Source organism: Quercus robur, chromosome 9 (assembly GCF_932294415.1).
Source record: "Quercus robur chromosome 9, dhQueRobu3.1, whole genome shotgun sequence".
In the NCBI taxonomy this organism is placed as follows: Eukaryota; Viridiplantae; Streptophyta; class Magnoliopsida; order Fagales; family Fagaceae; genus Quercus; species Quercus robur.
In genome coordinates this window covers 17529918-17556370 of record NC_065542.1, presented here as the reverse complement: position 1 = coordinate 17556370, position 26453 = coordinate 17529918, and the positions used below count along the sequence as shown (strand labels likewise).

Below are 26453 nucleotides of genomic sequence, written 5' to 3'. Positions count from 1 at the left end.
AATGGATAAGGGGACCCATTTGATATAAAGTTACCTTTACAGAATTAAAGGAAACAAACAAGAGAAAATACCTAAATATAGAGTTGCATTTACATTTCACCACCCTTTCAAGAATATAGAAGACTAGCTGAGCTCGCTTGTCTTCTTTGGGTCTCTCTCTGTCAATTCATTTTTGTTTGGTTGTGGAAAATTAATTGGAAGAGAAAACATGACGATTAATGAGTCCTGTCTGTTACTTTTGTTTTAAACAAATGAAAAACCTAGCTAGCCAATCAAAGTGCCCTGTGTGTTTGCTAATCAATTATGCAATAGACTTACATTGCTACTTAATTTGCTAGAGTCCCAGCTGCCATACTTTTATTGTTGGAACGCAGGTTGATTTAAACGTTTTGTGAAGAAAGTCAGTTTATCTAAATTTGTTCAATTCTGTCTGACTATATGTGATATGTTGATTACATTTCATTACAGCATAAGAGCATTAGAGGAAAGAAGTCAGTGACATGCACACCATTTTCATGGCGGGCTGCAAGACTTTTGACATGTATCATCCCTTTCCCATTTGCAGCCAAAATTATCTGACTTCTTTTTCTTCTGATTAGCTTTTATTTATTTAGATTACTTCATTTTTGTTGTATTAATTTCTAAGTGAACCTTTTTAACAAATAATAAAATAAAATAAAAATCTCTAATCATGTTTGGAGGAAGGCCATCCTTTGGCCAATAACAAGTACATTATTAATTGATTACAGTTGTAATATGTTAGATCAAAAGAAGTCCTTAGTGTTGACTATGCATTGTTCGGTAAGCTATATGGTCATGATTTGTTGGAATTGGTTGACATATCTTGAAATTGGTAGCTGTGTTTTTGTCAAGTAGTGATTCAAAATGTCGGTCCCATTGGCTAAACCTACTCTCAAATTCAAGTTATAAAAGAACAATAAGATATCAGTAAGTTTAAATTATTACTAACCTATAGCTTCTCACATTCTTCATAAACAATTACATTTCTTCAAGAGCCTTATAATTTCTCAACAGACATGTTTTACTATTTCCAACAACAGACATGTTTTACTATTTCCAATGGAAACGTATATGGTTCAATCTCAGCACCCCCAATTATAGTATTATCAAAAAATATATATTTATATGAGTAATGGCATCTTTTTAAGCGTTTCATGTCTATAGTTCGAATCCCACCTCCCCCTCCCCCCACTATGTACTTGTCCAAAAAAAGGAAAAAAATCCATCAAATAGGTAATTAATCGAGGTTATACAAGCAATTACGAAAAGTCCAAATTATAACTTTTTTAGTTCTTTAGGAGTATAATGTAGATGTGACTAACGTTTTTCTCTAGGCATAAAAATGGAATCAAAGTCAACCTAATAACTCCATGTGGCTCGAGAGCATTGCAGCCTAGTATAAGCCCTAACGATGATGTCAAGAATTTAAGTAGAAGAATTTATGATACCTATGTGTTGCATGGGTGTGTATTTTAATCTAGGTTATTCAAGTAATTGTAAGGAGCTCCAATTATAATTTGACTAGTCCTTTTAAAGTATAGTGCCAGATTAACTAGATTTCCTTGAGTCTTGAAATATTTGAGACCTAGTTAACTTATTTACAAACTTATGCAATCTAATATCGAGTTTATATAGTATTGTGGGGGAAGGACTTAGCTACATCAAATGTGCCTAGGCCAATAGGCCCAAATGGCCTAAATAAGGAAGAAAGCCTAAACCAAGCATAATTGGCTCAACCAAGGTAGGTCATGGCACCTCTAGAAACCAAGTGGGAAGAAGGAGAAGAAATGATCATCATGAACTTCGACAAGAACCATCTGAGGAAGATTCGTTCCTCAAAAGGTACTCGAGAAGCAACCCCTCCTAGGCTACATGTTACTACCCCACCTAACACCCAAGATATAGACAAGGGATTGTATGGGCCGGAGAGTGAATGAGTTCAAAATCTAGAAGAAGGAAGCTTCTCAAGAAAGCAACCATTCCCTCCACATTAAATGCACTTCACCCACCGACAATACCGCATTTATTACTAAATGACACACTTGAACAATGCTTAGCACCCAGCTTTCCACCCAACCTCACATAAAAAGAAGGGGAAGTAGAAGATGGGACAAATATCTTCCTCCTGCCATATCCACCAAACAGGTGGATGGTGGGGAAGGACCCTCCTTCAGTATGCATAGGGACAGACTCCCCTTGCACAAGGGATCCAAAAAAAAATTATCTAGGAGGAAAAAAAAAGTGTTACGTATGAAATTGTAGTGAGAAAAGTGATAATGTGAGAGTATAAGCACTCCTCAGGCTTTCCAAAGACATCTTTATTAATTACATTTTGATCGTTTATATTATTTCTTATTGTGTTTTCTATTGCAATCCATTCAGAATCTCTCTTTTCTATGTAATTGTAATAGTCACTTGAGTAATTTTTCATCATCAAAGTTATTTTTCAGCCACATAAGTATATTTTAAACAGTTATACATATATTCAAATAATATGTACTTTAATCAAGTTACATACTTCCGAATTTATTTACAAACAAGTTATCATGGTTACATTCAACTTTTTCAATAATCAATTCTATATTTAGGCTTTAACTTGTTTACTAAATAACTGAACATGTGTAGAATTTTTTTCCAAGCCAAACCCTTTTGAAACCCTAAAAAACTTAAAATTGTGTATCCAACATTGCTCAAAATTATTCTTATTAAACAATACTCAAAATTGTGCCTCCATGATGGCCATCATGGTTCAAACAAAAAAATTCTTACTTTACGAGTTGTATAATAATTTAAACAATAAATTTTCACTTCTCATAATATCAAATTTATCTAGGTATTCGCGTAGATGCATGGGAGTGCGTTGGCAGGCTATGTATCACGGATGTGTCATTGTGTGTATTAATTAGGATATAAGGTCTATGCGCATGCAGTATAGACTTTTTAGTTAATTATAGATATACATTTCCAGCCATGACATATGAAAAGCCATGAATGATTATGTATTATTCCACTTTAAATTTGACCCTCACTTTGGAACTTGGTTTTGCAAAACGGGGGCAGCATGACATCAACAATTCAATAAAACAATTTTTCATCCCTCATTGTAACTTTACCTTTTTTTCATGATCTCAATTATTGTTGTTTATACTGTATAGTCTTCATGAAACTTGTTCATGTTAAATTGTGAAGTTTGTTGGCAATGTTTGCGTTCATTAAAGTCTTAGTAAGGTGGAATTTGGACATGGGTAATTTTGTGATGGACTGTGTGTTTCAGTGAACTTTTAGAATCAATTAATTTACCTTATGGCTTGTAGTGAAGTCAGAAAAGTGGAATTATACAAACCTAAACCTAATAACGACTATGCATGGTAATGGTGGTCCAGTCTTTATCATTTACAAGTAACAAATCAAGAAAAGGGAGTTCAAATATAATATGACAATCATAGTAAACTAAGTTTCTTTGAGAACCATGCATGATAGGGATATTCTTTTGGAAGCTAATTAAAAGGAGCCTAGCTTCACAGTAGCTTTGAGAAAGTCAAGGAAAAAAAGGGATGAATAACTGAATAAGTAAAGCAATATAGCCTTAGTATTAAAGCACTGACACGACTAACAAGATATGAACAAAAATAAAAAGTGAAATCAAGAGTCAAGACACCAATAGGTCTTAAGAGAACTCCAATCATTTTTTGCCTGAATATGGAATCCTTCAATCTTGAAGATATTTATATTGTATTGATTATTTCCTTCTTTCTTCTTTTCTTTTTTCCTTTTTTTTTTTTTTCTAATAGATTAAAAAACGATAAATATATTAAGAGTAATGCTATGGATATAAAACTTGATGTTAATTTCATAATTTTTGATATGATAAATTGTGATTAGACACTTAGAGTAACCAAGTAACATCATTTTTACATCAATAAATCTAAACCTACAAATTTTTCACAACGGTTAATTTGTCAAATTGTAAATGGTAGATAATAAAGTAGTATTAGGTCTAAATGAAAATTAATAATAACTTGACATGTACTAACATTATTTTATTAGCTCCAACCACAACGATTATGAGAAAAATCTGGAATTTTTTGAGTCCCAAAGTTTATTAATATATTAACATATAGCATATCAATGGGTGCAACTGGGCATGCTCAGCTAAACTAATAAAGCATCACTACAGTTACCCTAAGATATTCTCTAGCTCACTAGTATTAGAATATCTACTGTGGAGGACATATACACACACATATAATTAAGCTCCAGCATATGAAAGAGACAGTTAAATATAAGGTTATTGATTAATTTCTAAGAATAATAACTATTACAAAATGAAACAAAACAAATAAAAAGCAACCACATATATATAACTATCTGTAAAACTCTGAAGTAATTATTTAATTAAGGAAGGAATATCCTTCTCGAAGAAGAAGCAGAACACAAAAGGCTCTAAACAAAAAACCAAGGATTTGCAAACCTTGACTTAATTAGTGAAGCACATTCTGTCAACTTGGTGACGATAATAAACACCAAAAAAATTAAAAAACAAAGCATCCGTAATTGAGGCCTGCGACACAGAGACTTGCCCTAGCCATGACAAAAGAGAAACGACGACTTCATTTGCTACTTTTTCATTCTATAATGACACCCAAATCAATATTATATGAAACCCACATGATCTATAATTTGGATATCTTTCTTTGTTTATATAATGATAGTGACACTCACTAACACAAAAAATTCTTGTGACTTTGTCCTAACATTAAATTTGGATCTGATCACAAACTTTTACTTATCATGAAATTAATTATTAACATATTTAATCGAAAAGCAATGAATAATGACTGCAAATGAGTTTAATATTTGGAATTATAGGTTTCCGAGGACAACATGATAGTAGACCAGTAGAGCCGTCGGTGGCCTTATATTCTGTTGTCAGAAGTAACATAAGGGAAAATTACAATTCCTGGAATGTATTTAGTTATATATAATTGTATGTGTGTGTCTCATTGATTTGGCTAGCTAGCTAGTTTGATTGTCTTTTTAATTTTGTATTTTGATACACAGTGTATAAAATAATGGTAGCGTCCCCGGCCACAATATGATGATAACTTTATATATTATTAAGAAATTCAAAGGGAAGAGATCCCAAACTTTGATCTTGATAAGTAATATGAATTTTCTTATGAAATTGAAAACAAATACTATATTTTATGCATACATTCCCAATAGCAGTAATTATATTAAACTGCATTTTCTTGAAAGTACAAAAATTCCTACCAAGTAATTTATATCATGTATCTCTTATCATGGAGTGTAAAACCATCATTAACAGAATTCTTCAAAAATGATGAATCGTTATTTTCGTGAAGCAAACAAGTGTGTAGATACATTGGCTAGGAAGGGCTCAGATGCAAATCACGACCTAGTTCTTTTTGATAGTCGTGAATGTATGCTTCTCTTTAGTTTTGGTATGTATTATGAGAGGCTTTGCTCTTTGAATTATGTTACTGTTGCTAATTTCAATCGGTTTTTACCCAAGAAAAATTCCTCCCAGGCTGGTTGCCCAAATGCCAATTCAATGTGATGCGGCATCTCTGATTGGGCCCAAGTTTGGAAATGCATTTTTGTTTTTGGGTGGGAAGAATCCTCAGGGCCTCATTGTTTATTGGGTCCCCATATAAGGCCCTTTGAGCTAAACTCGTTATAGATGTAGCCCAGTGCCTTTAGGACTTAAGCGGAAAGGAAAAAAACCAAGAAGGCCCAGAACAAAAACAAAGAAAGAAAATTGCTGACCCAAAAAATCTATTGCTAATTCTCATAGGTTTGCCAAACCCTTGAAACAGAGAGAGAGAGAGATGAGGAAAAAGCATAGGTGAAAAATGAAGACAATGGTAGCAATGGCACTTCCAGCTTCCACAGTATTGCCTCCAACCCCAACTTCGAAATTTCGGGTACTTTCTCAGTTTCTCTTGGGCTTTTTTTTTTTTTTTTTTTGGGGAAAACTGTGTGTGTGTGTGTTTCTTTGGGTTGGCTCTGAACTTTATGGAACTTTATTGTACTATAAGTTTAGTTAGTACTTAGTTGCAACTCATAAATTGAATAACGTTGTACCGTTTGCACTTATTAGTGTTTAATAGAAATGGGGTTCAGACTTCAGAATGTTCAGCTACAGAATTTTTGTGATTGCTAATTGGAAGTTTTTTTTTTTTTTTTTGCTGTGGATTTCTGTGATAGCAAAAAGTAACAGCGTATAGAGAGAAATGATTAGTGGGTTATATGTGGGATTGCAGCTCAATTATTTTTATATGAATGCAATTGTTTCACCTCATTTAGAATTCTTGCTATAAGTTTCAAGAACAGCTCATTGCTTTTAGAATTACAACAGTTTCAAGAACAGCTCAACTAGAACCTTGTAGTTCAATGGCCTTGCCTAGTTATAACATGTAGGCGAACCTGGGCTCAAATCCCTCACTTGTTTTAATCGCAAAAAAAAAAAAAAAAAAAAAAAAAGAATGACAGCTATTATGTTTAAGGAATTTAATCTGAGAAAGGATGCATACTATATGGCCTTTTTTTTTTTTTTTTTAATTGCAACGTTTATTGGGGGTAAGGATGTCCACCAACCACCTCCTACAAACCTCGTAGAAGCGGGACCTTGTGTATTGGGCACAACCTTTTTTTTAAATAAAAAAATGAAATTGAAACATCCCTTGAAGGAATTGGGAATCAATTCGAAGCTGTGCTTTGGTGAGCTTGCTCATACTCATGGTGTTTGTTTTTACTCTCTTGTGTTTAGATTCCTGTTTGTTTCTTGAATGTTCAGAAAACATGGTCATAATATATTGATTTTTGTAGTGTTAATTTTAAGGTGAATGTGTACTTTCCAGATAACTGGTATCCATTTCTTTTCTTAGTCTTTCAACTTGATGTTCAATTGTAAGTACTATAATTTTTAGATATTTTAGCAAAGTACTGATGATTTGCTAATCTCTCTCCTAAAGTTGTAATTAGACATTCCATGCAGATTTGGCTTGGTATGTACACATGGTTTTGGATCTCACAAGTTTGAACGTCCTAAATATTTCATTGCCCTTAAATGTTGATTTCTCGAGCAGAGTTTCTCCATCTCTTTTTTAAGAGAATTTTTATGAAGAGTATCTATGCCTTTAAAAGGGCCTGAAATTTATAATTAATTGGTGGGAACTTGAATTTGCCTCCCAAAGAGCTTTATTCAGAATAATATTTTGTGGCTCTTTGTACAGATTAAGCATTTTCACGGTCAATTACAAAGGCACTCGAGATCATGTGTCCATCACCAAACCTTCCCCACATGTTCTATGAAAGTATCAATGAAAGAATTTAGTGACCCAAATAAATTCAAGACGCAGATCAATATTGCAATGAAGAAGCTATGGGAAGTCATCCCTGACTCAGTTAAAGAAATCCCATGGAAGAAAGCAGAGGGCATTCTGCTTGAGCGACTTATTTTTCTTGGACAGAAAGGATTAAAGTGGACTCTTATTACGTTGTTCATTTTTAGTTCCTTATCAGATGTCATATTTTCACTCTCTAGAAACCAAGAACTTATCATTCCTTTTGGTCTCTTTGTTGGCTGCTTGATGACTGATTTTATCAAAGAGGCGTCACAAGAACTGTTTTGCCACTTAGAGGTATACTTCACTTTGCATTCTTCTCATCAGTTTTCCATCTTTTTTATTATGTCATGCATTTATTTATTTTTTTTATATCACACATTTTCTTGCTGCATGTGTATGACAGGACAAAGGTTTGACGTGGCAACTTCTAGGCATTGCTTGCTTCTTTGTTCTTATTAAGTTTCTCTCTACAAATTTTGCATTACAAGCACGTGTTTTTCTTTTGCATTTGGCAAATGGCGGGTTGATGCAACTCTTGTGGTTGTGGAGAGAAGAAAGAGATAAAAGCAATGGGGAGGTCTACTCAAAGGACCAAGATGCTTCACTAGCCAAGGATGGAGGTGATTGAATAATAAAGATTTACTGCTGGACATTAAAGTGCTTAAATCAGATGCTCACAGAAAAAGAAATTTGGGACCTATTTTCCATATCAATCACTGGGAAATTGTCCCTGAGAAATGGCTTAGACCATTTGTGCTTAATGATGATATCAGCTGGGATTATATGTCGTGTCATCGGAAACCGATTCTACAAACAAATTTCAAATATGAGCTCTGATGCCTTTTTTACCAATTGTGTTTTGACTTAATTGCATCACTATTTCATATAAGATTAAACAATGGCAAGCAAGGCTTCCTAAATCCAACCTTGCCAAAGATAAAATGGGACTCAACCCTTGGCACATTGTGGAAATGTAGGATTAACGCCATTCAACTGTTGAGCATACTGTGATTAAATAGGAACTCATCGCAAACTTGTGCATTAAAAAATATAATATAATTATTTTATAAGGATATAATGTAAAATTTGTAGGTTAAATAGTGCATGAGTTATTTAAAAGTATTTATTATTTTTAAAAGTTTTATGTAATAGAACATATAATATAAATTACATTAAACAACAATATATATATAAGAAAAATGTAATTTAATAAAAAGATTTAAATTACATAATTATAATATTGTTTTATATAAATGGAGAAGATACTATTAAAAGGATTTTTAAAAGAAAATAAATCATAATTGGTTGACTAATTTGAATATATCTAAGAATATTTAAAAGAAAAAGGTACACCACCATTCCACAAAACACATGGTGTTACATTAAATATAAATATGATATAGATTCGGCCAAGCTAGTCAGTGATTTAGCATATTTAGCATACAATTGGACCATGAGATTGTCTCATGTCCAATCCATTGGCATACCTGCCAAAGCTACAACTAACCCTGCATATCATGCGACTGGGTAATATGTATGGGGAAAGGCAATGCGTTCTTGGTAGAACGAGGACCTCACACGCAAAATCTTACTGAAGATATAGAATACAATCTACACAAATAAAAGTTTTAATGCTTTTATCTTGATAGTGTTTTATCCAATACCCTCCACCAAAATTTCAATTGGTGAGTGAGGTCAAAACAGTATTCTCTTTTAGTCCAATTTTTTTGGGTCTGGGATAAAATGTAGCAAAGCAAATGACAGCATTTCTGAAATTAAATGTTTTAAGGTAAGGTCATTGAGAGAGTAAGAAAGGCCATGACAAAGGAAATGAAGTCACCCTGAATCAAAATCCAAGTGCCATAAATATTTGTATATAACCAATTGCATTATATTCAATCAGCTTCAGCTGAGTAATGTGCTCCACATTGATGTATGCTGTTTAACTTGGTGATATGTGGTGAAGGTACTAGGAGTTTTGATTATGTCAGTAACAAATCATACTCCTCCATGTCATACATTTTTGATGAACAGACCTCAGTGAGCAAATTGAGAAACACAGATATAAAATATAAAGGATGCCCATAGGTAAAATGAGTGCAGCACAATTGCACATAAAAACTTCAATGAATAAAGAATATCTACAAAAAGTACGAAGCTTAGTGCAGCATGCACCAACACTAACTGTCTAGAGGCACAGTCCAGTGTAAAACTTTTTTCTTTTCTTTTTTTTTATTTGTATTTGAACACAACTATAAAAATACATGATGACATCATAGAAAAGTTGTTTTCCCCATCATTTCCTTGCCCATACAGAAAATTTGGGATCACAGGAACATTTTGAGCCAAAAATGAAGAAAACAAAAAACTGATCTGTATGCTGGTCAAGCTTTGTCTTTTGCTGTCAAATGTCCCAACACTATTTTTGCAATCTGTACAAGGCCTTTCAAAAGCATAATTTTGTGGCACTTGTTTGTGATGAATGAAATGTGCATATATGACAAATTAATTATGTACAGAAGCATGAGCTCAATTTACTTCATTCTGTTTTCTTCTACATCCAAATTGCAATGAACAGTTTGTGACCCATTTTGTTGTCTTGGTTCATTACCTGAAAAGAGAAAGGCAAAGACAACCAATCAATTGATGCTTTGATTCCAGGTAACGGGAGTATCCTAAGTGTTGAGTGAATCAAACCTGGCTTCACATTTTTTGGATCTGGGCTGCTTTTTTCTACATCCAAATTGCAATGAACAGTTTGTGACCCATTTTGTTGTCTTGGTTCATTACCTGAAAAGAGAAAGGCAAAGACAACCAATCAATTGATGCTTTGATTCCAGGTAACGGGAGTATCCTAAGTGTTGAGTGAATCAAACCTGGCTTCACATTTTTTGGATCTGGGCTGCTTTTTTTGGCCCCATGACTCAAGCATTCAAATTTACACAATTCATGAGAAGCTACTGTGAACTGGTAATAAGCTGCACGCAACTGTCGATGAATCTCTTCCATTTTTCCACTCTGCTCATCTTTCCGATCCATCTCAATAAGAATCTGTAAAAACATCCAATCATCAAGTTTGGAGAGAGAGAGAGAGAGAGAGAGAGAGAGAGGGTCCAGTTTAAATTGCTACCTCTGCAGCATTGGTCTTAAATATTGGGAGAAATCGCTGCCTACAATACTCATTGAATAGAAGAGTGCAGATAATCAATGGAAATGTGAAGCCTGAAGCCACTGGTGATCGTTTGATTCCAAAAACCCCAAGAGCGATTATTTGTGATAGTACCAATGAAAAGATTGTTGTGTTGTGAACAACGGGCCATAACTGTCCCCCGGTTTCATATTTTGAAACATATACATTGAGTATCTGAAAAATATATTTGAAGCATGTAAATGATTTTCTTAAGAGAGAGAGAGAGAGAACAAATCACAAAATTTCAAATGAAAACAAATATATTAAATTCTTTAGTAAAAAAAAGAATAATAATAATAATAACAACAAAGCCTTAATCCCAAAATTTTGAGGTTGGCTATGAATCCTTGACAAACTCGTAAGGGTCAAACACATGCATTCTTTGTTGTTTTATCCTATTTTGTCACCTCCTTAATTAACATGCCATTTTTTACTACAACCAAAAATAAAATATGGAACATTATACTTTATGGTTGGAACATAGACCTAAAATCAAATGGAATACTCAAACGCATACTATTATAGCCAGTCTTAACCATTTATAACATCGGTTATATACATTCTACAAGAACTCCAAATCCATTGCCTAATAGAGTATCATAAAATTAACGTTGCACGCTCTTACTAGGATTGATTATGAAAAATAGGCGCATAACACTTCAGGTCCTATTGTTCACATATGGACAAAAGCACATGCATACATTATCCAAAAACAATATAATTAAATGCATAGGCTTTTTCCTTGACAGCTTCTATCCATGGACCACAATGTAGGGGAATCCTTCTCATTAGCCTAATTTGGAATGCTCCAATTAGGACCAATTTAACATTCAAACTTTTTCAATTTCTGTATTTAGGACACAGAGCAAAATCTTCTGTTTGCGCACACGCAATTTATTCTCCTCTTCACATTCCCTAAAGTTTTCAGTGAGTTAGTTAACCTAAAACAATATGGTGGCATGAGATTTTTTTTTTTTTTTGGATAAGTAATAAAATTTTATTATAAATCAAAACAGACCCAAGTACATAGGAAATGTACTATGGGTGCAATACAATCAAGATCCCAAATTACAACTGTCAATCAAATCAGGGAGAGAAGAACATGAATAAGTTTGTAAAGCTAAACTCCACTCAAGCAAAAAATAAAAGAAGACTTAATCTCAAGAATAGAGCGTTCACAACCCTCAAAAGTTCTAGCATGAGATCTAAATGTGCTTCCTACTTCAACTTAGCTACTCTATGGAACGGTTATTCCCACCCTATAAATTTTCCTACTTGTCACTTTCTAGGAAAATCTGGAGGAAAAATGGAAGTTCTAAACATCCCAATCTACCTTTGAAGTTAAATTATGATTTTCCTTAATTATGCTTCAAATAGAAAAATAAGCACAACTTCAAAGATGGTAAGCAAATCATCTCACAGATAAAACAAAACTATATATGCTCACTTAATATTACATAATTGGAAATTAGATGCCCAAGCTAGGACTTCTTACCTATATTTGATTTAAAACTGCTAAAGCCTTGAACTCATTATAAGTGCATCAGTAATCTGTTAATAAAATGCCTGTGTGTACTAATCTTCCCAAAAAAAGAGGGGAAAAAAAAGGAATTCTAGGTGCAAAATGAAGTGAAAAATTAAAGTACATTTGACCTTGATACTAGTTGATGCTGTAAGAAAGTAGATTCTCTAAATTTGGCCCATCTCATATACTGACATGAAGAATAGATGCAACAGTATATTAGGAGCCAAACAATTTCTAATTTTAAAATTTTAAGCTTATTCCTAATACGCATAATGTCAAATACAACCTAGTTTCAAAATACCGACATAAAGAATAGATGCAATGGTATATTAGTAGCCAATCAATTTCCAATTTGGGCCACTAAGATATCATCCAGACTTGGATCTCTACAACTGGTCTCTATCTCCCTCATGTATCTTACGGACCTATATGAAGATGCTAAAGACCTCAGAACTTGGTGCCATGACAAGTGCACTCTGTCCAAGCGTCACCAGCTTGAGTCTGGGAATTAGATTCTCTAAAACTAGGTAATAAAACACTAAACTAAGAGTACAGATGCAGAAGACTAATAACTACAACTACTTTACCAACCTACAGTACCAAAGTTGTGTATCCAAATATGTTTCCTGGTACAACAAATAACTCCAAAAGAGAAAATATACAAACATATAGATGGTACCAGCAAAACTCTCTAATTCAACTTAACAATCTCAGCAATCCAATCACACTATCAATCCCTTCATTGCCACAAAATCTATTAGCAGCATCATCGCTTGTTAAAAATAAAGCTGAAACTTGATGTATTAGAAAAAGGAATGACTATAAGCCACAAGCAAAGTACTGATGGTACATCCCAGATGGATTTTTTTCAAGATTTATATATATAGGAGCTTCTGCTACTTATAGTGCAGCCATCAAAAAGGAGCTTAGTAGGACTTTTATGTGTATTAAATTTTAGAAGTCTACAATTTTTATTTATGGGGATACTTGCAATGCCCATGAAATCAAATTCTGCAAGGTAAAAAGTTTCTCTAGCCATCCAAAGTGTGTGCTTTCTTAGTCCTTGAGTTAATAGCGTTATTAGGTAGTTTTTATTTTGCAAGGTGCAAGCATCACATCAGCTTTCTTTACTAAGCCTATAAAAATATTTAAATATGATTATTGTGGTCAAACAACCCAGACACGATGAAAACTTAAGAACTTAATAGGCACTTCCCCCTAAGGTCTCTTCTATCTCTTTTCTTGTTTCCAGAATATGCACTCTTCTCTTTTTCATTATCTTAATTTATCAGTGGGCTATTCTTCTCTACAAATAGTTCTCTGAAAGTTTAAAAAAACTTATAATTTAAAACCAGCCACTGCAATCGTATCGAATCAATTTCCCATCACCTAAGATTCAATTCACCACCCTCCCATTGTGATGGCAGCCCCCAATCAAAAAATTCTCTAGGCTTCCCTGCATCAAGTTGCTTCTTTTGGAACCATCATTTTGGCCCTTTTAATAATTTCAAAATGTACTAAGATTGAGGGATGCTAAGAACATTTAGTTTCTAGCAATAAACCTATGACTAAGTCAGAGAGGACTAAGATCAGGTACTAGAAGAGAGAAAGGAAGATAATACCAAAATCTAGTTGGAGGTTGGATAACAAAAAGAAACACCATCAGTATACAACTCAACTGAATGCACTATTTGACCACATTCTGTATCTACGATGTAAAATGGAAGAACACAATCTATTGAATACCTTATTCAAACACATTCGATAACTACATTGGAAATGGAAGAACAAGCTCTGAATCATGGACAAAACACAATCAAATCACTAATAACAGAACTTGGCAAAAAATTACACATGCTAAAGACACTAACAATTAGAAAGTGCAACTAATATCTCTAAAGGCAAAATCAGGGACAAATGAATGATGGGAGCACTCACCTGATTTCGATAGACAAAATAAGCAAGTACAAAGTAGACCCACAAGAAGGGCACTATTAAGGGTGCCAAGATGGAACATGTAAAGCCAAGGAATCCAAACAAGAGGAGTCGTGGGACTTCTGTATGGTATGGGAAAGACAAGGTGCCACTGGATGAATCATCCTTTTTTCTAAGTACGAATCTTTTAAACAAGTTGCAGGAAAGGGCAAAGACTTGCATCACTTCACAAGCCAAACTTGCCCAACCAGATGATAAAACATAAGTCGTGAAGAAGGTAACCTGCAAATATTTGAATACCACAATCATGATGAAAAGTTAATGCCAAAACTTCTATATTTGCCTAAAAAGATTTTTTTTTTTTTTTTTTAAAAGGCTGGAAAATCTTTTTTTCCATGAGAATCTCATAATTGAAGAAAGGATTTAAATATGAAACATCCATCATGAGGAATTATTTTCACAAATAAAACCCTTCGTTGTATAGCCTTAGTACAATCAATACTTAGAAATTAATAATGGTCAAAACTCCCACAAAATTATATGGAATAGTCTGCATAGAGTAGCATAGTCAAATAAAGTAAATAACAAACTTATTTGGGAATCAAAGAATAAACCTGTCTAGGAACCGCTTTGGCAAGTTGTGTAGGTATGTCTTTCACACTAGAAAAGACGTTCAATTGGCTGATAACGGAGCCAGTAAAAACATTAACAAAAAAGACATTCCAAATTGTGAAGTACAAGACTTTGCAGCATGCACTCCTTTTTCTCCCACTGCGGGAAATAGACCCCTCTACTGCTGAAAATAGCATCATGACTGGTGGTACAATATACAGAGCTAAAATCAAAACTACACTTGGAAGGTAACCTGTTACCAGCTGACTCATATACTTCCTGCACCAAGGCACATAGTAAATTTACATGCAAATTAGCACTATGCCCATGCAAGAACTTTTAAATTTAATCAAAATCACTCTAAACTAAAGCACGTCATATGACATGTGACATGTTGACATAGTGCATGCACATGTAAGAACCTTTATTATTAAAATAAAACTATGATTAAAATAATTTAAAATATATAATAAAACTTCTTTTCAATTGTTGGAAACTTATGGTGATAAGATTTAATTGGAATAATATTTTTAAACTTCTTGAAATTTTAGTGACAAAGTTTCACTTAAGAGTAAAATATATTACTAATTTAAAGTACTTATTGTGCTTCACATGATGGAAACACATCATACAGCATGTACCACTTTATGTTGAGCCACATTGCACAAGCACCACGTGTAAGTCTCCGTGGCATAAATGTGTAAATCAATGTAACGAAAGGAGAAAAATAAAATAAAATAAAAAATTAAAGATAAAATGATAGGTCATCCACTCATTACAACCACATCGTGTAGGATGCAACTTATGTTGTGTGTTTATTGGAGGGAAATATATAATCTGAGTCATCTGACCAGTCATTCAGAATTCACAGTGTACATTTTCTTATACATTGCTTCTATAAACAATATTAAGCTAGAAAACTATTTAAAATTAAAAATTCAAGAACAAAGTTAAGCATGACACTGCTAAGTAAAGGATATCCATGGTTAATAACTTTACCTAACATCGATACAGTTTTGACAAAAGCATTTATATATATCACATGCATATGTGAACCCCATGAGGGAAAGCAGTTAGACCATCCATTAGGAATAACATGTAGATTTACACACAAGATAATATTTTAGATGTTAGATTGCCTTTCATAGCTAGCACTTAAATTCCAACCCAAAATAAATCGTAGTTGCTTTTATATTCTCAAACTAGGTTATCTCATAATGATGCACTAGAACTAACAAACTCTCTAATTCAGATAAGAACCTGAATATTTTATCAAGAATCTATATTCTAGTGTATTCTTCCAACATATTAGAACACCCTGACTTGTCCAAAAAAAAAAAAAAAAATTAAATCCCTGGAATATCACATATGCAATTTATGAAGCAAATGTGTTCTTTGACACTTATCCATGCAACACCAACAAGTGAGTCATGCAAAACTAACCTAACAAAATTACAAAAATAATAGATACACAACACAGCTCTATCATCACAATATTTACTTCTTCTTTTCTTTTCTATTCTTTAATGAATCATCACAATATTTACTTACTTCTTCAGAAGTCCTCTCAAGAATGGAAATGTTTGTTGTAGCTGATCTAGTTGAGTCAAACCTTGAACAAGTGTTACAGGAATAAGAAACACAAACATGAAGGCAATAGTAGCCACAAGTGTTCCTATCTTACGGATCCAAAGTTGTTTGTATGGTATACAAAGGTTTGACCAATAAACATCATGTGGCTCTGGAGCCAAGTTTGTTACCCATAACATGGGATTTGAAAATTGAAGAACCTGTGCAGCAACGAGAGCAGCATAGCGAGTCTTGAAAAAAACAAAAGCAGCTGCACTCTCCTGTACGGAAGACCAAAATAATTTAGGCTATGTAGTAAATTTCAAAAAAAAGAAAGATATAATAATTAAGAAACCAAAAGGATTAGATGATAAAAATATAGCCCAATATCCTCTATTTAGAAAATAGTGTATGCTTAGACAACTACTTAAATTAAGTACATGCTAGACCATATTTTCAAATAAATCAGTGACTAAATTGCATTTAATTGAAAAGGCAAATGGAGCTTCCATAAAACCCTTCTGCGGAGAGTCACAGATATAAAAAGTACAAACCATAAGCTGCATGTCAAACCTATAAGTAAATCACACTGCCATCTACACCAGTCTATCATTCTCCCACACCCAAAAATGCACCCACAGCAAGCAATTTTTAATCTCAGACAATATAGAAATTTGTACCATAAACACGCAAAAAATGACCCTGAAAAAGACCATAAAAGGCCATAAGCACAGTGTCTCGCAAAAAACAAGTTCTTTTTTTTTTATTTTTTTTGGGAGAGAGAGAGAGGATCCTACCCTAAATCATTTTTTTTAATTGAAGTGATCACTTTAAAGAATCAAACCCTCCCACTTACAGTTGATAACACCCTTTGACCAGTTACAAAAATTGAACATAAACCTATCTTACTTTGAACCACCTCTCAATAAATAAATTCATTAAAAATTCCACAGGGTCAAAAGTCAGAACCCAGGTCCCACTAAGCATATTAGAAAAGAGAAAACAATTAAAACTAAACATTAATATCGTAGCAGATCGATATGTCCGCAAGCAACATATAAAAGAATATGTAGAATCATTCAATCAGCCATATCAGCCATACACATTAAAGGTTAGAGTTCAAGGAGATAACAAGAAACCCCCTCAAAATTCAAGCTATTCCACTCCATCCATAGGCACCAAAAGAACATGAGATCAACTCCCCAAATTTGTCAATGGTCAAAATTCTTTAGGTTGTAGCAGTCCATGCTAAAAAGGGTATTTTACACGAGACAAAACCAGATTTGCTTCCAAGAAAGAAGACCTTCAATCTGAAGCATTCAAAATTAACCTCAAATATATATAAAGGTAATTTTCCACCAGAAATATCCCTTTCCATCTAACCCTTGCCCCACACAACTAAGAAAAACTACTAATGTCTAGAGGGATAAGTAGCTACTCGTTCACATTGAATTCTTTTCTTAAATAAAAACATACATATGTTACTCAAATTTTTACAGAAAACAAAGCCCCTGGAAGCCCCTTTTTCACATATTTTATAATGAAGAATTTCCCTTATAAAAAATCACAGATTGCAAATAAACTGCAAAACTTCACCAAAATTACTTGCACTCCTAGAAAAAGCTAAGCAAGCAACTACAGCAGCTTATGTTGCAAAACTTGAGATCATATCCCCCCCCGGCAGAAAAAAAACACACACACACATGCAAAAGAGAGCAGAAGCCAAACATGATTTACCCTGTTATATTCACATAAATAATTAGTAACCCTGAAATCAGAACTATTTAAATCAATTCACGCCAAAATACGTTACCTTTGTGCTTTTACCCATATCCATATTAACAACAGATTTCCCACTAACACTACCATCCTCGCTAGGAAGGATGTTAAAAGAATCTGCATGCTGTCCACAAAGACCATGTTGCATTAAACTTGGCTTGCAGTTCTGTTCAATAGAAGCAGCCTTAATAACCATGTACATCTTCTCTGCATCAGTCTGCAACATAAAACATATCTTAGAGATCCAAAATAGTAGGAAAAATAAAGGCATGCAAACTCAGAAAATTTTATTTCACAGCACTCGCTCAACCCACCCAACAAGAAGAAACAACATGACAAAGCCCCAACTTCAAATATCAATGTGAGCAATTCAAATATAACCCCCAATATAACCATTCCATAGCTGTGTAGCCACTAAAAATCTAGGACATATCCATCAAAGTTGGAAGTCAAACCAGAATGCAGTCAGTCATCACAATCATCATCTAATTATTGTCAAAACTTAATAACAACACTAAATAAACTCAGCTAATATACAGATCAAGGACTGCTCTCAGTGTAAATTTAACAAAATAGAAGAATGATCATTGTGCCAATAGCCATAGTGGATGTGAAACTTTATAAAGAACGTGAAAGAGAATGCTGCACAGTCAACTAGTCCTCATTGAAAGTTCCTAAAATAAAAAAGCCGAGGCCAAGGCCAGGTAAGACGAGAAGATGAAAATAGAATTAAGCAATTTCATGAAGAAGTCAGTTAAAAAATGTGAAATGAGGGAAGTCAAAGGCAGTGAGTTTTTTGTAATGAAGAACATGCAATATAATTAGTTTTTTGCAACAGACAGCTTTTCATAGTATAATCCAGAATAAAATAAAATGATTAACAAATTCAAATAGTAGGAATGTGGAATTACCATTCACTTCAATCACAACGTATCATATGCTAATCATTTGGGATTTGGTTCAAACAAAATTCAGAGTCCCAATCACAATGCTAATCAGGTAAACATGAGATTATGATCATTATATTTCTGAAATTTCTAAAACAGAGTATGAAGCATCAAAAGTCAAGCTTGTGATATACAGATGTTAGCATGTAAGAAAACAGTATATATATATACACACACACACAATAAACCACACAATGGTCTAAACTCAAGTATGTATGTGATATACAAGTGTCAGCGTGTAAAACAGAAAGTGATGACTTGATAAGCCATGAAGATATCGACTCACAGACATGTAAAAGATTTTAAAATTTGAAAAAGTGTTGCTGAATATAAACAACAAATTGCTAATTTCAGATGCGCACCATCAGTTTCTGAACTCTACCAGACCGGTACACCATTTGGTGTGACAAGTAGTTTGATGCATGATAATTTGTGAAAAATCTTTTCACAGAATCACTGTAAGATTCCTCTGACGACCAGGGGAGGGCACGGACAAGAACTGTAAAATGACTTGGATTAGTTGGAGATCCAGTAATATGTGCTAGTCTCATCTGGGAAATGCTCTTGTACTCCTATAATTGTATACAAAAATTATCATAAGAATAATTAAAAGAAATTTTCTAGAAAAACCTTTGAACAAAAGATGAAAAGCTATACAACAGTAGAAAATGAAGATAAATTTACATACTTACAAAGTAAAGAAGAATGCAAGCTGAGCAGGTTATAATGTATAATGCGAGACAATGAGTCCAAAGCCTGACATGCACACCAAAAAAATAACAATTGAGTCTACTTCAAAAACAAAGGTGGTTAAGTATGTGACTGCTGATAAATGCAAATTAACAATAAAATAATAAGGTCTTAAGCTCCACTCTAAAGTACTATGAATTATTTGCTCCCACAATCTCTTCAATTCAAGAAGAGAAACAAATGTCCATAGAAAAGAGACAAGCTCAAGTATACTCCTAGCCAAACCAATTATTAATAAGACACAGCACGTTCAACTGTTCCTTTTCAAGCATTGTTTACATGCCTCATAGGTAAGCATCAAAATGCTCTGGAATAAAAATTAAGGCTATGTTTGGTTTGAAGGAAGGGAAGAGAAGAGAAAATAATAAGGAGAGGGAAAGTAAAAAGAGAGGAGAAAGATAATATTTCTTCATGTGTTTGGATGTAGGGGAAAGAGAAATGAGAGAGACATGGTAAAAAAATAATAACAAAATAATATTTTACTATTTTATCCTTATGAATTATAAATTAATAATGAATTGTGAGGATATAAAAGTAATTTCAAAAAAATTCAAAAATTTTCAAGGATATAAGAGTAATTTTATGGATTTGGAGGGAAAGTAAAAAATAAAAAATTGGTGGGACTTATGGAAAGTATTTCTCTCCACATTTCCTTTCTCTTCCCTCTTTCCTTCTATCCAAACAAATGAAAATGAATTATTTCTCTACCCTTCTCTCCCATTCCCTTGAACCAAACATAGCCTAACACATATACCTCTTTACTTTATTAATGGTCTAATCATCAACAATATATAACACGTACCACCTTGAACCTTCCTTAACATTCTCAATGGTAAATACTTCCATTTGCTCTGAAGAGATTCGCTTGTGATGAATTGCTTCTTTCCCATAATAATTCACTGGAAGCACTAGAAGAAAGCAAATGACAAAAGCAATAGAAAAGATTCGAATACTGCAAAGAAAATTTAAAGAGCGCCCATAAGAACCTTTATATATATATATATATATATACAAGTAATAGAAGTTTATTGAAGATGAAAAGGACTATGTTCATGACGATGAAAATAAAGCACCTCAAACAGTTACAAGCAAATAAAGAAGAACTAATAGAGAGTTGGAAATCAAATTAATAGTTTTTGGTAATTCAATAGTTGGAGGTGAGGGGACTTGAACCATAGCTCAATAAATTTGAAATCAAATAATGAAGTTCTAGCAAACAGGCCCTTAAGAGCCATTATAAGAGGAAAATCATAACCACATCATACAAAATAATTCAATTGTGCCAGAGTTTTTGTTCAAACCAGGTGTCATAATAACACAATGTCTAACAAACATATAATTACCAAAAAACTAAATCCAACTAAAGCTTGGTTAATATTGTTCAAACATTACCATTCGTAAAGCACTAATAATTACCAAGTGGCTATATTCACCATTCAATTGTTTGGATTTGATCTTGTAAAATTATTTATACCATAGAGAAGTAGAAAATCAATCAATAAGATGGTAATTCGTTCACAGAAAATATAAGAAGTGACCACAAACAGAAAGTTTTATTATAAAAGGGACATAATAATAATAATGCCATAGACCAAAACAACAACAATTATCTTTTCAAGCCGTTTATCAACAAACACAAATATAATCTTTATTACATTATTTGCCAACAGTATATTGGGCACAAACTATCACCCTTCACTAACTACAAGTTTTGGGTAGTAAGCAATCACCTGAAAACAACCATCCTGAGAAAAACCACAGCATCCATGCCACCAATACCCAATATTTCTTCTTCATTTGTTTTCCAAGCTTTCACTATCCAACTAGGGGAAGGAACAAACCTCTCGAGGGAAAAAGGATTACTGTGTGTTGAGTGCATTGAAGCAAGCCTCCGTCCAAAGTACACATTTACATTGCTTGGTTGTTTTCTTAATATGGAATATAGCATTAAAAGGACCGCACACAAACCTGTATTAATTCCTACAGAGGTAAGAAAAGCAGAAACATTCATCTCCTTTTGCTATGTCAGCAACCTTCGCACATCTCATCACCCAAGAACAAAGAAAAAGGACGCCTAGATTAGTTCCATGAGCTGAAAGCATGTGATTGTCTACAAAGACCAATATTGCATGGAGAAGTGGCTTTACCTGATTCAGGTTTTTGTGTGCAAAATTTAGATGTAGTCTTCTTTTCTTTCCTGCTTAAATAAACTCTGCAGGTAAGTGTGTCATGGTATGTGTATTGAATTCAAATAAGTTTCTCACTGAAAATGCATATAATAATGTTGAAGCATATGGAAAAGAAATAATATTAACATCAGTGTGACCTAAAACACAAGCAAGGGCATACCAAAGCAGAGGATTTAATTAATACAAGCAATAGTGTTACCATTTGCAGTCTACATCTTCACTACTACATGAAGAAAAAAAAAAAAAAAGAGAGAGAGAGAGAGAAAAATCTTAATTGCTTGGTGTCAGACCAAGATTTTCCCTTTTCTAGTAAAAATCTGAGAATAACCACAAGTTAATTATGTAAAGGTAAATGTGAGAGAAGACAAATAAATGCCACCCACGGAGATCCTCTAAAAAGATAGCCAAGTTGGATAATTCGCATTCCCTGCCACCTATAAAAAGATAGAAAAAAGACTTAATCTCTAGGTGTGCTATTAAGGTAGACCTAATGAAATCCTATGATTCTCTTGATTGAGACTTTATCTAGCTTTGTCTATAAATTGTTGGCATTCCTGTGAAATATGTGGCTTGGGTTAAGGAGTGTATAATTGCTCCCAGGTTCGGTTTCTCTCAATGGGAGCTTAGTTGGTTTCTTTAAAGTCATACCAGACTTTAAGGCAAGGAGACCCTTTCTCCTTTTTTTTGTGCTTGCTATGGAAAAGAAGTCAGACATTGGCATGAAGGCAAGTCCCTTTCACCCAAATCAGCATGTCAAGGGTTTGAGTTTGGAAATCGACCACTCCAAAACAAGATTTACCTCTCTGGCTCTCTCAAACCCATATAACTGGGAATTTGAACACTATGAACAACCTTTTTTTTTTCTATGAAATTTTTCTCAAAACTTATTCAGCTAACAGTGCATCAGTGTAAGGGTTTTAGATTTCATCCGAATTGGTCTAAATTGAAGCTCACAAAATTGCTGATGATTTTCTGGTGTTCACAACAGCGATATCCATCCTATTCACTTGGTCAAAAGGGTGCTTGAGGATTTCAATTGCTTTTCGGGTTTATCTGTGTCAATCATGTAAAGAGTGAAGGGTTTTGTGAATGGGTCTCTTCATATCTCAAGCGCCATATTGCTAACTCTTAATTTCAAAAAAAGGAAACTTTTTCTGTCAGAGTATCTGATTATATCTTTAGTCCCTAGAAACTTCACTACTCAAGTAAGCGCTACTTTGATTGATAAATAACCTCAAGGATCAGCTCATGGGCTGCCAAAAGGCTCTCTTTTTCTGGAATCAGTAGCTTCAATCAGTGTTGTTTAGCATTCGAATGAATTGGGCAGTTGTATTGCAAAAAAGGCAAATCAAGTCCATGAGCAAAAGTTCAATAGTTTTTGAGAAACAGGAATGATAAATCAGCTGGTGGTGTTAAAGTGGCTTGGGAGCTTGCATGTGTTCCTAAAAATGAAGGGAGTTTGGGGCTTATAAGAGTGGAGAATTGGAATAAAGCATCTATTATGAGGCATATATAGAGTCTCTTTATGCAAAAAAGTTCTCTTGGAGTGGATTGGTGAATGAGAACTCGTTGAAGGACAGGAGTTTTTGGTTTGTTAAATCACTCAAGACAGGACCTAGGGTTGGAGGAGAATTCTCAAGTTGAGGAGCATAGCCAGGCCTTTCTTAAAGTTTTCTTGAAGCATGACTAGTGGCACCCAAATGGTATGTTATATCTGAGATATGGACCATATGGCTAAAGAGTTTTTTATGATGCAGCTAGAAACATCAATGTGAGAGTGTCTAGTGTCCTTCGAGGAAAAGATTGGGTGTTAGAGGACTACAAGGTCTAAAGATTAGATTTCTATTCAAAGAAAACTCTCCTTGATTAAGCTTGGTGAGAAGGATAAGGTATTTTGGCTTCCTTCTAAATCTAGCAACTTTACTTGTCCTGAGATATGGAATGCAATTTTGAAGGGGTCGCCTACGGTTAATAGGTGGAGTCTAATATGGTTATTCTATTGCAATGCTTGGGAAGACTTTCTTTAATTGGTTGGTTTTTAGAAATAGGCTGTCCACCCGAGATAGGCTCCTTCAATGTGGATATCAAAGGGATTCAGCTTGTATTTTTAGTAGAAGTTTCCTGGAAAGTAGGATCATTTGTACTTTGAGTGTTCCTTTTCTAGAAAAACACAGATGGTGTTGTTAGAAGTACGTGGTTAAATGATTAAAGTTATCATATCCCAATAGCTTAAACTTTTGAGACAATCGGTAATTAAACATGGTATCAAACGCAGCCCTCTAATCCTGTGTGGACACACTACCCCACAAATTGAGCCCTAACAAGGATGTTAGAGATTTAAGTGGGAGAGTTTGTGACACCCTATATCTGATTTGGATATTGTCTAACTCTGTGTATGTCGTATGGGTATGTGATGAGTCCCACATCGGTCATTTACTAGGTAGATTTGGGCTTTATTAACATCTAAAAAGAGCTTCAATTGTGACTAGTCCTTTTGAGATATAACACAAATGTGACTATCACTTTTCCTGTTTCCATACCAGACAATCTGATAAGAATTGTAGTTGTAAGAAGAGGAAGTGGTTGTATTTTGATAAGAGTCTACTGCCTTAGATTTGTTAGAGTTTGTAGCTCTTTAGATACTCTGTTTATGTCTCTATCCTTGCTGTTTGTAGTGCTGTTGGTTAGTTTCATTCACCTTTGTTTGGTGTTTGCAGCCTCCATGCTGCTTGTTGTTTCTTAAGTTTGCTGTAATTTTGTATTTTCCTTTCTTAGTTTGGTTAGAGTTTACAAAGGTCTTGTGATGCAGGGACTCTGTTATGAGTTTGTCCTAGCATGTTTCTAGTGCTATTGTTTTATTGTTTTTCCTTTGGTGCTTGCGTGCTGCTTATTGTTCTTGAGTTTCCTGCATTGATTGATGAATAAAAACTTTTTTTTTTTTGGATAAGTGATTGATGAATAAAAACTTGTTTCTCAAATACAATAATACAGTGCTCTCTTTTCAAACATGCATTGCTTTTTCCCTTTGCTCATATACCTGCAGTGCTTATAAAAGATGCAAATGCTAAACTTCTAAAAATTTGGTGTTCAAATGTGTCAAAAAAAAAAAACCAAGTGAAAACTCAAATAATGCCAGTTGCTTTCAACTGCTTAAACCCGAAGAAACACAAGAACACTCATCAATACAAAATGTCCTAGAAAAACTCTTAACTGGATTTAAAACATATCTCTAAGCATTTCTAAACCCACTTCCTACGCCGGCCTTCAGCGAGCTGCAAGCTTTCACTCATTTCACATTTTATTTGATTAAAGATTGAGCATATCTTTCCCTTCATAAAAATCACATAGAGTAAGCACATCAATGATCACCAATTATTATTATTATTGTCTTCAATCACGATTAAATCGCATTCACATCTATAATAAGAAGAAAAAAAAATTGGCTGGAATTTCATATCAGAAACTTAATCACTGCTATAAGTAAAGCCCAGAATCATAAAAAATCAAAGCATAAAATCATAAAACAAACCAAAGCAGCATTGAAACAACCAGTTAGATAAAAACACATACATACATACATACATACATAAATACATAGATTCATACATACATATACATATATATATATATATTAAAAATAAATACATAAAAAGAAACGAAGAGTACCTGCACAAATCTGTGATATGGCTTTGTGTGTAATTCCGAACGATTTTGGAATCGATAAGAATGTTGAAGAGCCACAAATAAAGGTCTTGTAAAAGAAGAACAAAACAGATCGAAAAAAACGTGGTCGAGTTAAAACTTGTACGGCATTGCCGCGCTTTGCTTCGACTCCACAGAAACCAAAATTTTATTTACGTGTATATATTGGATTTTCTTTGAGTAAAGGAAAACACACAAAAAAGAACCCGAAACTCTAGGAAGGTGAACCACACCTAACAGAACCAAAGAAAAACCGTTGTTAAGAATTGTTGTACTATGTTTTTGTTGTACTAGTAGTTGTTGTTGTTGTTGTTGTTGTTGTTGGAGTTTGCGTTTTGTTTTTCGAGGAGAGAGAGAGTTCGCGAAAATTCCGTTGGGAAATCGAAAAGAACCTATGTTTGTGTCCAAGTGATTTTGATTCAAGAAAGGTTGTCGGACCGACAAAATAGCCACGTGGGTAACAGCAAGGGGACCGTCCAAATGAAAAATTTAAGAATTATACTAGGTACACACCTCGCCATGTGGCGAGTTATAATCGGTATGAGTGGTATTCCAAGCATAATTCAGAATTTAAAGGCTCAACTTAAAACGTGTTCGAGTAGACAATGAGGTGTGTGTACCTAATAATGGCTAAATATTTGTATATTACTAAAAGAGACAATAATTTCACTGTGCATTCTGATCTACCATATTAAGGTGTGTTCGACTTCCTTACCTTCACAATTAAGGTACAGAATGTAGGCTCTATTATACCATAATTACACTCTTCTCCTTTGAGTTCACAATTACTATACAAATTATAAGGGTAATTAATAATTACACTCTAGAAGTAATTATATTGTTCTTTTGAGATTTGGGGAA

General features: G+C 33.8%; 2 protein-coding genes across 6 annotated transcripts; one reads left to right on the top strand and one right to left on the bottom strand.

The window, feature by feature from the left end:
- Positions 1-5805: 5805 nt before the first annotated feature.
- Positions 5806-8246, top strand: LOC126699678 (uncharacterized). The gene is made up of 3 exons (XM_050397631.1): positions 5806-5969; positions 7281-7688; positions 7798-8246. The coding sequence occupies exons 1-3, from the start codon at positions 5898-5900 to the stop codon at positions 8020-8022; spliced, it is 705 nt and encodes a 234-aa protein (XP_050253588.1). The 5' UTR covers positions 5806-5897; the 3' UTR covers positions 8023-8246.
- Positions 8247-9479: 1233 nt separating this feature from the next.
- On the bottom strand, positions 9480-25982 carry LOC126698282 (CSC1-like protein RXW8). Of its 5 annotated transcripts, none has more exons than XM_050395400.1 (14): positions 25557-25982; positions 21849-21913; positions 21432-21744; positions 20504-20653; positions 19644-19707; positions 19314-19523; positions 18039-18221; positions 16208-16506; positions 14659-14935; positions 14048-14326; positions 10525-10758; positions 10271-10445; positions 10092-10184; positions 9480-10005 (listed from the first exon to the last, which is right to left on the bottom strand). In XM_050395400.1, exons 3-14 carry the CDS (start codon positions 21710-21712, stop codon positions 9929-9931), a joined length of 2322 nt encoding a protein of 773 aa, XP_050251357.1. In that variant the 5' UTR covers positions 21713-21744; positions 21849-21913; positions 25557-25982; the 3' UTR covers positions 9480-9928. The 5 variants fall into 5 exon arrangements, with proteins under 5 accessions (XP_050251357.1, XP_050251356.1, XP_050251359.1 ...); XM_050395399.1 differs by having other exon boundaries at positions 21432-21734; XM_050395402.1 differs by having other exon boundaries at positions 21849-21898.
- Positions 25983-26453: the final 471 nt, after the last annotated feature.